A 14,387-nucleotide genomic window follows, 5' to 3' on the forward strand; every position below is an offset into this window, starting at 1 on the left:
TGATCCAGAGCAAGAAGTATCCAGCAAGGTCTTGTCTTGAAAAGAAAGTTTTGCATAGAAATTATCAATAATAACATTACCAGGAAGCTCATGAATGGGGCATTTGAGCATTAAAGACTTCAATCTCCCCCACGCTTGGGCAATACTCTCTCCATCATGAGGCCAAAAATTATATATGCGGTTCCGGTCTTTGTGAATTTCACTTGGAGGATAGAACTTAGAATAAAACCGGGGCACAATATCATTCCATTCAAGAGAATCCCCATTATCCAGTAATTTATACCAATGCGCTGCTTTACCAGACAGCGATATAGAGAATAGTTTGTTCCTCACTTCATCCATAGCAATACCTGCACACTTGAATAAACCGCATAATTCATGTAAGAACAGTAAATGATCTCCAGGGTGGACAGTTCCATCCCCTGTATAACGGTTATCTACTACACGTTCAATAATTTTCATAGGTATTTTGTATGGTATTTCTTCCTCACCTGGCGCCTCATTCACTACCTTTGCAGTAGTAGTAGATTTTCCAAATAAAAATTCAAGAGAAGATCTCTCCATAATGAATTATGGCAGAAAGTGAAATAAAATCAGCACAAACAGTAAAAGTTTCCCTTACCAATTCCACTTACCAATAGCGCTTCACTCCCCGGCAACGGCGCCAGAAAATAGTCTTGATGACCCACAAGTATAGGGGGTGTATCGTAGTATTTTCGATAAGTAAGAATGTCGATCCCAACGAGGAGCAGAAGGTGTTGACAAGCAGTTTCGATGAAGGATTCACTGTAAATGCTCACAGACAAGTATTCAGGGGGTTTTGATGTAGCAGTTGAATAAAGTACGAGTAAGTAAAGTGCGAGAGTAACAATTGCAGCGAGTGGCCCAATCCTTTTTAGCACAAAGGACAAGCCGGTTTGTTTACTTATAATGACCAAACGTTCTTGAGGACACACGAGATTTTAGTCTAGTGCTTTCGCTACATATGGCTAATTAATCTTCATTGTTTTGATAAGTGTTGTGTGGGTGAACCTATGCTAATGCACCGCCCTTCCTAGGACTAATACATACTTGTGATTATACCCCTTGCAAGCATCCGCAACTACAAAAAAGTAATTAAGATAAATCTAACCACAGCCTTAAACTCTGAGATCCTGCTATCCCTCCTGCATCGATATACCAACGGGGGTTCAGGTTTCTGTCACTCCGGCAACCCCACAATTGGCAAACGAGTACAAGATGTATTCCCTAGGCCCATAAAGGTGAAGTATCATGTAGTCGACGTTCACATGACACCACTAGAAGAATAACACCACAACTTAAATATCATAACATTGAATATTACTCAACCATAATTCACTACTAACATTTAGACTTCACCCATGTCCTCAAGAACTAAATGAACTACTCACGAGACATCATATGGAACATGATCAGAGGTGATGTGATGATGAATAACAATCTGAACATAAACCTTGGTTCAATGGTTTCACTCAATAGAATCAATAACAAGTAGAAATCAACACCGGGAGAGTTTCCCCTATCAAACAATCAAGATCCAACCCGAATTGTTACGGCGGTGACGATGTGCAGCGGTGGAGACGACGGTGATGATGATGTAGATGATGACGATGGTGATGGAGATGATGTCCAGCTCGATGACGGTGACGATGGCATCGATTTCCCCCTCCGGGAGGGAATTTCCCCGGCGGATCTCAGCCTGCCGGAGAGCTCTTTTCTCTCTGGTGTTCTCCGCCCCACAGAGGCGGCTGTGACTCTTCACGACTATCCCCTTCTGGCTCCCTTCGTCTTCTGGAAAAATAGGAATTTTCATATAATTTCCGTCAATTGTTGATCTTCCGAAATATTGCATTCTGACGGCGCTTTTTCCAGCAGAATCCTGACTCCGGTGCGCGATCCTCCAATAATCATGAAACATGCAAAATAGATGAAATAACATAAGTATCCTCTCCAAATATAAAATATATCAATGAATAACAGCAAATTATGATATAAAATAGTGATGCAAATTGGACGTATCACTTACCGCTGCATATTTTATCAAGATCAACCTGTGGGAATATCCGCCCTTCCTTACCAAAGAAATAAAAAGGAATGACGCGATCTGGTTTACAAGTAAGAAAGAAGATTGTTGTGGTGGCTAAAGTTTCCCCTCCTTACATAGGCTCATGGAGGTTGGTTTCGCGTTCTTGGTAACCCGTCACCAGATATGAACTTCGGGCCTTCACAAATGTTGTTTGGTTTTACGAAATGGTCCGGTCGAAGGGTGGTATTGTCGTACGGTACTATCATCTTGACCGCACCTCTGGGCGTTTAGTATACTGGTCGTACGAACTCCGATTGAGGTGTTCTTCGAATCGTTGGATTCGTATGGACGAGGGATACAACACCATGGTACTGGATATTTATTATATTGTGATAAAAAATGACTCATTTTCATCCTTCAAATGGCTAAGAGCATCTCTAACAGAGTAACCGAAAAAGTCAGAACCGAAAACATGAATTCAGTCTTCCGAAAACATGGGGATCAAGATTTTGCAGCTGGTGCAGAACAGAACCCGTAAAACACGAACTGAAAAAATTGATTTGAAATGTCGCGGGAAAATCCGTCGATGATCATATATATAGATGGCATTTGATGCTCCGATTGAGCATCATAAGTTATATAATTGGATTAGCAAAGCTAAATTACATACTACACCTAACCACGCAAACTAATTTGAAGGAAAATGCGGCCCGATTGGCCTCTGCGCACGGCGGTGCCGGTGGTGGCGGAGCATCGAGGCGGAGACTGCGTCGACGCGGAGGTCGGTGAAGAGCGTTCACTTGTCCGAGTCAAGCTCGACTATCTCAAGCTTGACGCGGCGGACGCGCTCCTCCCGGCGAGTCCCCGCTGCCCAATCCAGCGCCACGCCCTGCAGAGCCACCTCGCGAGGCCATGGCGTCATGGAGCTGGGGCGAAGGTGGGCTGCTGCGAGCTGGATTTCTCGCCAGAGAGGAGGCAGGCAGCGGCGGAGGGGAGTAGGGTTTGGAAACCGAACTCCCCTCCGCGGCCGTTTTAATACTCGGCGGCCGCCGAGTTTCTCGGGCCCTCAAACTCGTTTTACGGCCAGGCCGGGAGTTCGGGCTCCGTTCTGGCCCACTTTTGACCCGAACCCGTATTGTCGCCGGACTTTTTCGATTTCAGCCACTTTTTCGGTTACTGTTAGATGTTAGAGATGCTCTAAGTTCTGGTGCATGTAACTTCTCCGTATTGGCTCCTTTGTCCATAAAAGTTCAGAACACATACACATTAAGGATAAGGAAAAGTGATACTAGAATCCTATTAAAACTACTAGTTATGAAAAATCGCTCATAAAAATGAATCACTGCTTTTTTTTTGGGGCAGATGAATCAATACTTATAAATAATCAGGACATAATTAAATCAGATGTACTCCTGGGCCGTCTTGGCCTGAGCCCGTGGGCCGAAAACAAGCCTATCCTCTTCTTCCTTCCTCCAGTGCCATTCGACGAGGCAGGCAGAGTGAGGATTGGAATCAGAATCTCTGTCTTCTCCCTCCCGTCGCCGTCGGTCCAATCCAAGCGAAAGAAACCCTAGCTCGCTCGCTCGCACGCCCGGCCACCTCCAGCCGCCAGCGATGGACCGCAAGCGCATCAACGACGCCCTCGACAGGCACCTGCGGAGCGAGAGGTCGTCGCCCTCCACATCCCGCGCCGCCAAGCTCCCCTCCTCCAACCCGCCCTCCAAAGGTATCCCCATCCATCAAGCTCTTCTTTCTACTGCCCCCCGCCCGCGGTCATCTGATTCTCTGCTGCTTGTTCGTTTGGAACCACAGAGCAGCTGGATTCGGACAGCGAGGAAGACAACAGTGCCTCCGAGGGGGACGACGACACCTTCTGGATCAACTGGTTCTGCAACCTCAGAGGCAACGAGTTCTTTGCCGAGGTCGACGACGACTACATCCAGGACGACTTCAACATGTGCGGCCTGAGCACCCAAGTGCCGTATTACGATCACGCGCTCGACCTCATACTCGACCTCGAGCCAGTTCAGGGTAAGCAGGGACCCTAAAAACATCCATTGATCCATTTTGATATCTCTCTCCTTTTTTGTACACCTCACCTCATTATGATCATCAGTCTCTAAGCCACACTCATTGTTTATATATATATTATCATCAGTTGTTAAGCCACTCAATTGTTTGTAGTAATCACTACAAAATTTGATCATCATAAGTTGTAACTCAATTCATGTCTTGAGTTTTGCGCGGCGCTGGATGGAGTGATCTTACTCTTCCGCACAGGTGATGTGTTTGCTGAGGAGCAGAATGAATTGATCGTGGCGGCCGCCGAGACGCTTTACGGCTTAGTTCATGCCCGGTACATCTTGACCACTAAAGGCTTGGCTGCAATGGTAAGCTACCTAGTACTATTTTCTACTCCTATGATTGCCATCAACTGGCCTGGCCAGCATGGTTTCTGCCTTTCCAGTATCAATCACAGTAGAGGGTCTCATTAATCCCTCATATGAATGTTTCTGTAGTTGGACAAGTTCAAGAACTGCGACTTTGGAAGGTGCCCTCGTGTGTCCTGCGGTGGCCAGCCTTGTTTGCCAGTGGGGCAGTCCGATGTCCCGAGGTCCAGTACCGTCAAGATATATTGCCCAAAATGCGAAGATCTCTACTACCCAAGATCGAAACACCAAGCAAGTATCCTTTTAAGCATCTTACTTACATAAGCACTCGTAGCTCTGGTCTTGGTAAGAATGGGAATAGTGATGGTGCTATCATTGCTATTTTCAGTATTACACTTACTACTACCTTTCAACTGAGACTTATGGCTATGAAACTCATAGCTTCAAGAATGTCTGGCTGCCTTTCTCATGAATGGGGCGCAAAGGCATTTTAAAATGTAGTATTTTTTTTGCTTGCCTTTGCATCCCTGACGCTTTCCATAGACTGCTGTTTTATTTTACAATAGTTATATCTTTGCATGTGTACTGAACTACTGATGCAAGTAGTGTCTATGTTGATCTTGTATGGCCTTAAGTTTTCCCAGACATTGATGGAGCTTTCTTTGGGACGACGTTTCCTCATCTTTTCATGATGGCACATTCACACTTGAAGCCACCGAAGCCATCGCAGCAATATGTTCCCCGAATATTCGGCTTCAAGGTTCATAAGAAAACATGAGTGTATTTATTTTGGCGGTTCACTGGTTGCTGCTTCTTTCTGGTAGTCATCTGGAGATACGCACTAGCATGGAAGCATGAAAATGGTACTAAAAGAAACACCGAACAAACATGCCCCATATTTTTTGAAGATTACTACTGCCCTAGGGAAAAGAAAAGAAATCTTGGCAGCCTCATTTGTTGAAGGAAGAAATCTCAAGGAGCACCTCGTGTCATGTTGTATGGTCTGATGATCCTCGTGAAATGGCATGTTGCTCTGTTTTGATTTAGAAATACCATAAGCTGGTGTATCTGTTTGTATCCTAATGTATTTCACTCTTCCTTATCTGCTCTGATTTACGGGCGGAGGAAATCATGGATACTAAGATGCTGCAAGTTTAATGAAGTGTTTACTGCGGGAATCGACCTCCTGTTGCCTTGCAAGTGTAGTTTGTTATCTAGTGCAAACCGATCCTCATTGGTCAGTTGGATGGATCCATCTGTTCATGTCTTATGCAGCAGTGTGCACTTCCAGAACAAGAATTAAGCAGAGGAGATGATGAATTGAAAACTATTTACATTTTCCTTGCTTGATTTGGCTTTTGTAGATGCACAATAATAAATCTGCGTCGGATTAGATCGAGAAGAGATGAGAAGGAAGAAACCAACAAAAGTTGCTTCCACGAGCACGTTCGTGTGTGTGTGTGTGTGTGGTGATAAAAGAAACTAGTCGGGACGGCCAGATAAGAAGCTCGTTCGTCCACTGCTTCCATCTCTCAGCTGTGCATCATCCATCCATCCGTTCCACACCTCCATCGCATCATATCGATGGCGCTCATGCTCAGCCCAGCCGCTCCGGCGGCCTTCTCCGTCGTGGCACCTTGCAATGGCAAGGCCGCCGCAACGAGGAGGATTCGACTTGGCAGCCGGAGCCTCCGGAAGGTGGTTGCCATGGCGGACATGCTGGGTGACTTTGGCGCGCGGGACCCGTTCCCGGAGGAGATCGCGAGCGAATGGGGGGAGAAGACGCTGGGCAACGTGGACACGCTGCACCGCATCCTCATCCCCACCGTGTCCGTGCTCTCCCTCTCCCGCGTGCCCCTCCAGGCCGACCCCGAGCTGCTTTCCCAGGACGACGCGCGCAGGCTCCTTCACAAGGTGGTCGGATGGAGGCTCCTCTTCCCTTGCACCCACGACAACCAGGACGACCTGCTCAAGCTCGAGTGCGTGTGGAAGGTCAAGGACCAGGCCTGCGGGGAGGAGCTGGTGTCCAGGATTACCACGGCGCTGGAGAGCGGTGCCGGTGCCGGTGGGTATGTGCCGGCGAAGCTCGGGTTCGAGGCGCCCAACCAAGTCAGGGCGCAGCTCTACTCCACGTCCCTAGGTAAACCACCCTATCCTCATTCTTCAACCACTCTCCTCTCCAAGTTCTAGAATCATGATAATATTAAGGGACTGCCTTGGCTTGAACAATGAATGGCTGGCTTGCTGCTGCAGGTGGGCTGAGCGTGAACGACTTCATCATCGCTGCCAGGATAGACCAGATCAAGACGCAAGATCTTATCCCAAAGAAGAGAGTCTGGGCATGATAGATCCAGCTACTACTTGTTCTTTTTCTTCTTCTGCATACATACATACAAGAGGAGCCAAATCCCTTCCTTGCAGTTTTGTTTCATGAAATTGATCAGCTTACATTTGTAGCAGTACAGTGTTTTTTTTATAAGAATAGTATGATCATCATTTGTCAAGATCAAAAATTGGGTTTTCAACTTCTTCCCGATCCACGCCAGACGAGACCACATCAATTGCATACGAAATGTGAAAAGGGAAACTGGATCGCCATACTGTCCGTATAATTAGTATAGCTACTTATTACTAGCTTGCACGTAGTACTTGCTCAAACTCATAGATCACTTAATGAGGCCGGTGATGGCTTCCGCGATGATGGCGATCTGGATGGAGTCGACGGTATGCTGTGCCAGCGGCTGCGGCAGCGTCACCCCGTGTGTCCCAAATGCCGCGTTGCACTGCTGCGCCTGCGCCAGTGCCTCCTCTAGCTTCTTCTTCCCCGTGGCGTAGGACCGCCCGTTGATCTCGTCGCTGGCCTGTGCAAAGGCGACGGCCGCCTCACTGTAAGCCGTGTCGCACTTGGCCAGCGCCTGCTTCATGGGCAGGCTTGGGTTGCCCGCCAAGAGGGTCTTGACGTCGTCCGCGGCGAGGGCCGCGTTGTTGACGCCCGCCAGGGAGGCCACCTTGGCCAGGCCCCATGCGTCCGCGTCCGCGGCGCCCCGTTGGCTGCTGAGCTGCGACAGGCACAGCTGCAGGCTGACCCGCACGTCGCTGGCGGCTGCCTCCTTGCAGGTGCTGGCCACAGTCGCGTCGACTGCACGACCAGTCAGGATCACCGCCAGCACGACGGCGGCAATGAGGGCCACGGGCGGAGACATGATTGATGGTTGCTTCATCGTTTCTTATTCTGTGCTGCTGAAAGGAATTATTCAATCTATGAAACAAGTTATTAGATAAAAGGGTGATTTGAGCATCATCATATATAGGCATGGCAGGGGGATGGGAGCGTTTATCGGAGGCGATTTTCCTTCCACCATCGGTCTGGTCTATATATAGACTCGACAAAGATTAACAGTTGTGCTTGTCCAATATACAAGGGAGCAAGAATAGTACTAGCAATACGTTTTGGTGAGCAAGGACAAAACAATGGGGATTTGAATTTATACAAGTGAGAGTGAGTCAGTTGGGGAACATGAGGGTGTTGATGTGATGAATGCTCATGTCTGAAATCGGTTCGATTGGCCTCTCTGCTTCTTCTTGTTCTGTTGCGTCGATCGTGTTGGCTCGTTCTCGACTGTACTCATCTGGAATGATTTTAAAGATGGGGAATATTCATGAGGAAGAAGAGCAACCTACACTGCTGGATGGTTTAGAGGGTGTTTGTTAAAAAAAAAAAAAAAAGAGAACGAACCGAAGATTGTGTTGAAGGATGTCGGGGTAGGAGTTGCGAGGAAGTTGGAGCCGACGTAGGCGAGCAGGGAGAGCGCCACCGCCACCATGACGAACGCCGGCACCGCCACCGCCCAGTACCTTGATCCAGATACAGTAGTAATTCATTTTAGCAAGGGAGGGAGGGGGAAATGAATGGCAAGGCAAGGCAAGGCAAGGCAAATGCATTACTTGGTGGGGTAGTAGGTGATGCCGAGCGAGTTGAGCCAGGGCTCCGGCGTGTACGCCCACGCCAGGTACACCGCCGTGGCGATCACGGTGGTGATGGACCCCACGAATCCGTACACCTCCGATGGCTTGGGCCCCGCCGCCGCCGCCGCCGCGGGATCCCGCTCCCGTTCCCGGCCGAATCGAGGCCGACGGCTGCGGTTGCGGAGAAGGCTGACCGTCTGCCGAGGGCTCCTGACCACCAGCGTCTCCGCCGGCGAATCCATCCGAATCTCTCTCTCGAGTCTCGTCTCCCCCTTGCCGGCGAATCCAGTGGAGTTGGTTGGATTCCTCTGAGCGAGGGCAGGTTGGGCTTACTGGGCTTGCTTTGCTTGTCTTGTCCCTCCGTGTGTGGGCTACTCCAACTCACATACTCCTCCACGGGTCGTTTTCGTTTTCAGAAAAGGAAAGAAAAAAGAAACACTCCACGCGGCGGCGGAGGAGAAGAAGAGGATGCCGCGGCGGCCGGGGAGGAGGAGCAGGTCCCAGCCCCGGTGGTCTCTCTCCGAGCCGCCTCCGGGACTCTTCCCCGCAGGCGGCGAGGACCTCCTCCGCTTTCTCGCCGTGCTCGCCATCGCGGCCGGAGTGGCCGCAGCCTGCAGCCTCTTCAACCACCGCCCCAACCCCAACCCCAACCCCTTGTGCGACTCCGACTCTCCTTACGCCGCCTACGGTGATTTCCTAGCTCTACCTCCAAATCAATCTCGCTCAAGTCTGTCTGTCTGTCTGTCTGTCTGTCTCAGCAATTTAACCACCGTTGTTCATCTGAGCGTCCCTGTGGCTGTGCAGATTCCTGTGAACCCTGCCCTGAGAACGGGCGGTGCGTGGACGGCAAGATGATGGAGTGTGTGCAGGGATTCAAGAAATATGGCAACACATGCGTAGAGGATGGTCGGCTCACCCGAACTGCTAACAATATCGTACTGCCCTGCCCTGCCCTGCCTGCCCCCTTTCTCTTGCACTTCTTCTTGCTACGCACCCACATCAATGATTACCTCGGTAAAATCCACTTGCAGGCAGAGCTGCTGCATCGCAGGGTTTGCGACGACCATGCCCGCGCTTTATGCGGCCACACCGGCAAAATCTCGGTACTATTGCTTTTTTATATATATATATACCTCATCTAATTATCACAATTTTATACCATGTAATAACCCTCCTGCTGCCCGTGTCCTCATCTACTAATTCTGCTCCCTCAATGAATTTCAGTTCAAACAACTTGATATCTCAAACATGGCCGATGAGTTACTGTCCAACCACCCTGCCCGCCTAACCGCCGCTGGAATCCAAGTCGTCAAAGATAGGGCGCTGCAGAGTGTGCGTGGCTTCCTTGAGACGACGTCAACTGATAATGAGTATGCTTCACCATGAATTCTCTCGCCATCCATACAAACGTGTTGTTAGTAGATATATCTTGCCAGTGCGAGCTCCTTCTAATTTCTCCCATTCAGAGCCCAAGCTTTTAAATGCCCAGACCTGGTCGCACAACTTCATAGGCCCCTACATTGTCAAGTTCGCCAGTGGATCGCCGGAAATGTCGTCTTTGTTGTCACCTTCGCTATCCTCGTACGTCTGTCTCATTACCATCCTATAGAGGCATCTATCTAAACGCAGCGCAAATGATGATGGAACCTTAGTTTGCAGCGCTGCTCACGATTCTATGGAGCGTTTACAAGAGACGGGCACTGTCAAAGAGAGCCGAGCAGATATACGAGCAGGTATGGTTTTCCTGCTGTTCCACCACCCCCTTTTAAGGTTTTATTCTTTGAAATTGTCACCTCTTCCAGTTGTCTCCATTACAATGCTGTATATTGTTGGCAAATGCTGTATGTTGCACAGTGTCACCTAGTGTTGGTTAACGCAGCGCTAACAATAAGCCCTATTTTTATATTTCCCGATGTATAGTTGTATGCCCATGCCCACTATGGGCCTGAAGTAGTGGACAAAGGACAAGGCCTGTACACAACGGCTGTCTGAGACTTCTACTGATATGTCCGATTATAGTGCTCCGACCACATCATCACTGTTCCTGCATCCCTTATTAAAGCTCTCTGCCTCTATGCTATATGATTCTTGCATCCATTTTAGTGAAGTTCACTAGCACTTCCTCCACCAGCTACCCCCAAGCGCGAGGAAGTGGTCCAAAAATCCAAAGTTTTTGTTGCAGTTATTTTGTGATTGTGTTTATATTCAGTGACACATTTCGCTCAGTGGATTGTCTGCATTACAATGATGCGATGCAGAATGTATTGTTGGTAAATGCATTATGTTGCGCATTGTGATGTACTGTTCCTAAACACGGTACTAATAATAAGCCATGGGATTGTTGCTTTTAAATAAATAAATAGTCCGGTGTATCCCCAGTGCCATCAGAGGACTATGGCCTCTACACGATGGCTCCCCGTAGTTCTGCAGTCCGTCAGGTTTTAATATCTTTTACCTGGTGTATATTCCTGCCAACTTCTATTTGGAACAACTAATCCAAGACTTAAGATGAGCCATTTGACTTCTAATCTGATTGATTTAATATTGGATTTCTACTAATATATCCGATCATATTGCTCCGACTACATCGTCACTGTCTGATGCCTCTCTGCTTCTGCAACACATGTTTCACCACTGGACAAATTGGATTTTCCTAGATTGACGAATAACAAAAATCTAGATGCTGTAAGCTATAGCTGTTCATGCTTGATTGAGTGACTTTTCTTGCATTTATTTTAGTGTAATTTACTAGCACTTCCTCCACTAGCTCCCCCTAAGGGCGGGGGAGGTGGTGGAACTGGTCCGAATTTCCAAAGCATTTGTTCTAAAAAAAATTCAGTCGTGTTTATGTTTTCCCAATTACTTACTTGTACTTTTGTTGTCATTTAGTAGGTGTGTGAAATCCTTGAAGAGGCTGCCATAAATGCTAAGATTGGCATCTCCGAATGCGAGCCTTGGGTGGTCACCTCTTGGTTGCGTGATCATCTACTGGTTACCCGAGAGAGACGGAATGCTTTGCTGTGGAAGAAGGTACTTATGTTGCAATATAATTTATTTAATCATGCAGATATTGATTACTATTGGTTAGCACTACGAAAATTTAATTTTAGGGAAAGTTGCATGGAATTGCCATTTTTGTGTACGACAATTGTTACCATTAAAGCAAGTCGTGTAGGTGTGAGCAAATGTAGTAGACATGACACTCTCCATATATGGCGATCAAACTATTTCTCCTTGTCTTTATTGTACTAGCATGATACTCTACATACATGGCGATCAAACTCTTTTTTTCTTTATTGTTCATGTGATTTGGCACAGGTGGAAGAATTGATACTTGAAGACTCTCGCATAGATCAGTATCCAAAAGTTATCAAGGGAGAGTCGAAAGTTGTTCTTGAGTGGCAAGGTACAAACATTTTTTCCACCCCTTTGATTGGGCCTTGTTGGGCATTAGCACTTTTCGTAGATCGAGAGTAGTTTTGCTGAATGCCTCTGTTGGGTATTTTTGATGAATGCGGGTGTATGTAAGAGTAAGACCATACTCACTCCATAGTAAATGGTTGGTTATGTTACCGCAGCTAGCGGGTCACTGAGTGGGAAGATAAAGAAGATGCAAGGCGCACCGCAGGGCAAGACAATGAGCAGCAGTGTTGGTGTCATCAGACTTGCTGAAGAAATCTGCGGTAGCAGCAGCAAAGACAAGGAGGAGGAGCGTTCAGCACGCAAAGAAGGAACCAATGCTTTCATCATGTAATGAATAAATCAATCAATCAATCAATCAATCAATCTTTGGTGTTGTGTAGTAGTATATCATATGATTACAGAGGGAAATCTGTTAGGATTGACGTTAGTAATCTGTATGCATGTGTTGTTTATGGCGGTGACTGAATGTAGTGGTATTTTGCCTTGGCTAGGAGGCTATATAAGTGATGGGCTGGGCAGCGAAAACAGATGATATGTAGTAAAGGGTAATAATAATCATCACTGGAAGATGCTGCTGACGGAGCAGTCGTCGTGTACGCGCCAGATGGTCTCCCCGAGCAGGTTGGCGACGGAGAGGACTGTGAGCTGCGGGAACTGCTGGTGCGGCGGCACGGGGACGGTGTTGGTGATGATCACCTCCTGGAAGAGGCCGCCGGAGAGCCTGTCGACGGCGGGCGGGCTGAGCACGGCGTGTGTGCTGCAGGCATACACTGCTTTTGCCCCTTCCCTGTGCAGCAGCTCTGCGCCCTTGGACATGGTTCCGGCCGTGTCGATCATGTCGTCCACCATGACGGCTACCTTCCCCCTGACGTCGCCGATGAGGTTCATGACCTCGGCCTGGTTATGGCCGAGCCGCCTCTTGTCGACGATGGCCAGGGGAGCGTCGGAGAGCTTCTTGGCGAAGGCGCGTGCCCTGGCGACGCCGCCCACGTCGGGGGAGACCACCACGACGTCGCTGGGGCAGATGGTCTTGCTGGCGAGGTAATCGAGGATGACGGGCTGGCCGTAGACGTGGTCGACGGGGATGTCGAAGTAGCCGATGGACTGGCCCGAGTGGAGGTCGCAGGCGAGGACGCGGTGGGCGCCGGCCTGCGTGATGAGGTTGGCGACGAGCTTGGCAGCGATGGACTCGCGCCCCTGCATCTTGCGGTCGGCCCGCGCGTAGCCGAAGTAGGGGACAACGGCGGTGATGTTCTTGGCGGAGGCGCGGCGGCACGCGTCGATCATGATGAGGAGCTCCATGAGGTTCTCGTTGGCGGGAGGGCAGGTGGGCTGCACCAGGAACACGTCGCAGCCGCGCACGCTCTCCTGCAGCTGCACGTAGAGCTCGCCGTCAGCGAATCGCTTGATCTTGATCTTGCCCAGTTCCAGCCCCAGGTAGCAGGCGATCTCCTGCGCCAGCGTCGGGTTCGCTGTGCCGGAGAAGATGCGCAGCCGGCTGCTTGAGTTGTTATGCTCCGGCACCGGTTCCGGGAGGAAGTGCAGGTCCGGAGGTGCCTGCACTGGATTGCTGCTCCTGTAATCGTACGTGCCGCCGCTTCCGGCTCTGCAGCTCCATCTCCGGCGAAGAGGACGACAAGGCGCGATGGAGAGTAGGACGGTTGCCAAGTCGGGTGATGGGCGAGGAGAGGAAAGAAAGGAGCACAAGCTGGCCATGGAGGTGGAGGCCATCGTCGGACAGGGCAGGGCAGAGCACGGTTAGCCACTCGCCTCGTCTGTTTGGATAAGAGCGCCGTACTAAAATTCGGCGCTTTATATGTCGCTGCGAACCGTGCTGTAAAAGTTTACCGCACGTGCGCTGGATTTTCCTCCGCCGGATGCTCTATTATGCTGCGCGTGTTCGAGCGCTAAAAAAATTCCTACGCCGGACGCTCTATTATGCAGCGCGCAGCGCGGCACAAATATCAACCACACACAACTATACATCAAAGAAGATCAAACAAGTTTCATAAATTCACAAATAAAATATACCATAAAATACAATAAATTGTTCACAACCAATACAACAAGTACATCAAATTGTTCACAGCAAATACAAGTTTAGGTATCAACATATAACAATACAACATAGTTTTGATACAATACAACATATAGTTTTAAAACAAATACAACAAATATGTAATTATTGTTGTCCATGCCAATTCCACCATTTTTCTATGAGATCTTTTTGGAGCTCATCATGTGTGTCGTTGAAGCGAATGGCATGGTACGAGGCAATGAACCGGGCAGTCCTATGTGCGGACCTCCTCACTTGCACGGGAACCCCATCAACTCGTGGTGGGTATGATCCACATCTTTCCCACGATCATCCTTTATAATCATGTTATGCATGATGACACAAAAGGTCATGATATACCAAAGGCACTCTTGGTCCCAAAATCTAGCCGACCCCCTCACAATGGCAAATTGAGCTTGCAAAATCCCAAATGCTTTCTCTACATCTTTCCTAGCCACCGCTTGTGCATTGTGAAATTGGGTTTGCTTCTTACCTCGTGGTTGAA

The 14,387-nt window shown here is 48.8% G+C and overlaps 6 protein-coding genes across 6 annotated transcripts; 3 read left to right on the top strand and 3 right to left on the bottom strand.

Annotated features, from left to right (window-relative positions):
- Window positions 1–3,525: 3,525 nt before the first annotated feature.
- LOC127297479 (putative casein kinase II subunit beta-4) lies at window positions 3,526–5,615 on the top strand. Its single transcript, XM_051327790.2, has 5 exons — window positions 3,526–3,773; window positions 3,860–4,078; window positions 4,328–4,437; window positions 4,567–4,732; window positions 5,082–5,615. The coding sequence occupies exons 1-5, from the start codon at window positions 3,662–3,664 to the stop codon at window positions 5,213–5,215; spliced, it is 741 nt and encodes a 246-aa protein (XP_051183750.1). The 5' UTR covers window positions 3,526–3,661; the 3' UTR covers window positions 5,216–5,615.
- A 325-nt stretch (window positions 5,616–5,940) lies between these two features.
- On the top strand, window positions 5,941–6,966 carry LOC127297480 (probable pterin-4-alpha-carbinolamine dehydratase, chloroplastic). The gene is made up of 2 exons (XM_051327791.2): window positions 5,941–6,577; window positions 6,691–6,966. Exons 1-2 carry the CDS (start codon window positions 6,022–6,024, stop codon window positions 6,780–6,782), a joined length of 648 nt encoding a protein of 215 aa, XP_051183751.1. The 5' UTR covers window positions 5,941–6,021; the 3' UTR covers window positions 6,783–6,966.
- On the bottom strand, window positions 6,849–7,658 carry LOC127297481 (pectinesterase inhibitor 12-like). The gene has a single exon (XM_051327792.1). It carries the CDS (start codon window positions 7,656–7,658, stop codon window positions 7,104–7,106), a length of 555 nt encoding a protein of 184 aa, XP_051183752.1. The 3' UTR covers window positions 6,849–7,103.
- A 126-nt stretch (window positions 7,659–7,784) lies between these two features.
- Window positions 7,785–8,757, bottom strand: LOC127297483 (phosphatidylinositol N-acetylglucosaminyltransferase subunit P). Its single transcript, XM_051327793.2, has 3 exons — window positions 8,383–8,757; window positions 8,174–8,292; window positions 7,785–8,066 (listed from the first exon to the last, which is right to left on the bottom strand). The coding sequence occupies exons 1-3, from the start codon at window positions 8,643–8,645 to the stop codon at window positions 7,942–7,944; spliced, it is 507 nt and encodes a 168-aa protein (XP_051183753.1). The 5' UTR covers window positions 8,646–8,757; the 3' UTR covers window positions 7,785–7,941.
- Window positions 8,758–8,817: 60 nt separating this feature from the next.
- LOC127297478 (uncharacterized) lies at window positions 8,818–12,278 on the top strand. The gene is made up of 9 exons (XM_051327789.2): window positions 8,818–9,091; window positions 9,208–9,338; window positions 9,435–9,506; window positions 9,628–9,773; window positions 9,870–9,984; window positions 10,056–10,136; window positions 11,296–11,433; window positions 11,722–11,809; window positions 11,982–12,278. The coding sequence occupies exons 1-9, from the start codon at window positions 8,872–8,874 to the stop codon at window positions 12,155–12,157; spliced, it is 1,167 nt and encodes a 388-aa protein (XP_051183749.1). The 5' UTR covers window positions 8,818–8,871; the 3' UTR covers window positions 12,158–12,278.
- Window positions 12,182–13,611, bottom strand: LOC127297477 (ribose-phosphate pyrophosphokinase 1-like). Its single transcript, XM_051327788.1, has one exon. The coding sequence runs from the start codon at window positions 13,555–13,557 to the stop codon at window positions 12,385–12,387; it is 1,173 nt and encodes a 390-aa protein (XP_051183748.1). The 5' UTR covers window positions 13,558–13,611; the 3' UTR covers window positions 12,182–12,384.
- Window positions 13,612–14,387: the final 776 nt, after the last annotated feature.

Source organism: Lolium perenne, chromosome 4, assembly GCF_019359855.2.
Source record: "Lolium perenne isolate Kyuss_39 chromosome 4, Kyuss_2.0, whole genome shotgun sequence".
NCBI lineage: Eukaryota > Viridiplantae > Streptophyta > Magnoliopsida > Poales > Poaceae > Lolium > Lolium perenne.

Excerpts from the sequence above, each read along its gene's own strand:
- LOC127297477 (XM_051327788.1), bottom strand. The coding sequence starts at position 13,557 with ATGGCCTCCACCTCCATGGCCAGCTTGTGCTCCTTTCTTTCCTCTCCT.
- LOC127297481 (XM_051327792.1), bottom strand. The coding sequence starts at position 7,658 with ATGAAGCAACCATCAATCATGTCTCCGCCCGTGGCCCTCATTGCCGCC.
- LOC127297478 (XM_051327789.2), top strand. The coding sequence starts at position 8,872 with ATGCCGCGGCGGCCGGGGAGGAGGAGCAGGTCCCAGCCCCGGTGGTCT. Across the intron at positions 9,339-9,434 it reads CCCGAACTGCTAACAATATC|GCAGAGCTGCTGCATCGCAG; the intron begins GTACTGCCCTGC and ends ATCCACTTGCAG. Across the intron at positions 11,810-11,981 it reads AGTTGTTCTTGAGTGGCAAG|CTAGCGGGTCACTGAGTGGG; the intron begins GTACAAACATTT and ends ATGTTACCGCAG.
- LOC127297483 (XM_051327793.2), bottom strand. The coding sequence starts at position 8,645 with ATGGATTCGCCGGCGGAGACGCTGGTGGTCAGGAGCCCTCGGCAGACG. Across the intron at positions 8,293-8,382 it reads ATCACCTACTACCCCACCAA|GTACTGGGCGGTGGCGGTGC; the intron begins GTAATGCATTTG and ends ATCTGGATCAAG. Across the intron at positions 8,067-8,173 it reads ATCCTTCAACACAATCTTCG|ATGAGTACAGTCGAGAACGA; the intron begins GTTCGTTCTCTT and ends AAATCATTCCAG.
- LOC127297480 (XM_051327791.2), top strand. The coding sequence starts at position 6,022 with ATGGCGCTCATGCTCAGCCCAGCCGCTCCGGCGGCCTTCTCCGTCGTG. Across the intron at positions 6,578-6,690 it reads GCTCTACTCCACGTCCCTAG|GTGGGCTGAGCGTGAACGAC; the intron begins GTAAACCACCCT and ends TTGCTGCTGCAG.
- LOC127297479 (XM_051327790.2), top strand. The coding sequence starts at position 3,662 with ATGGACCGCAAGCGCATCAACGACGCCCTCGACAGGCACCTGCGGAGC. Across the intron at positions 4,438-4,566 it reads CTAAAGGCTTGGCTGCAATG|TTGGACAAGTTCAAGAACTG; the intron begins GTAAGCTACCTA and ends ATGTTTCTGTAG. Across the intron at positions 4,733-5,081 it reads AAGATCGAAACACCAAGCAA|ACATTGATGGAGCTTTCTTT; the intron begins GTATCCTTTTAA and ends AAGTTTTCCCAG.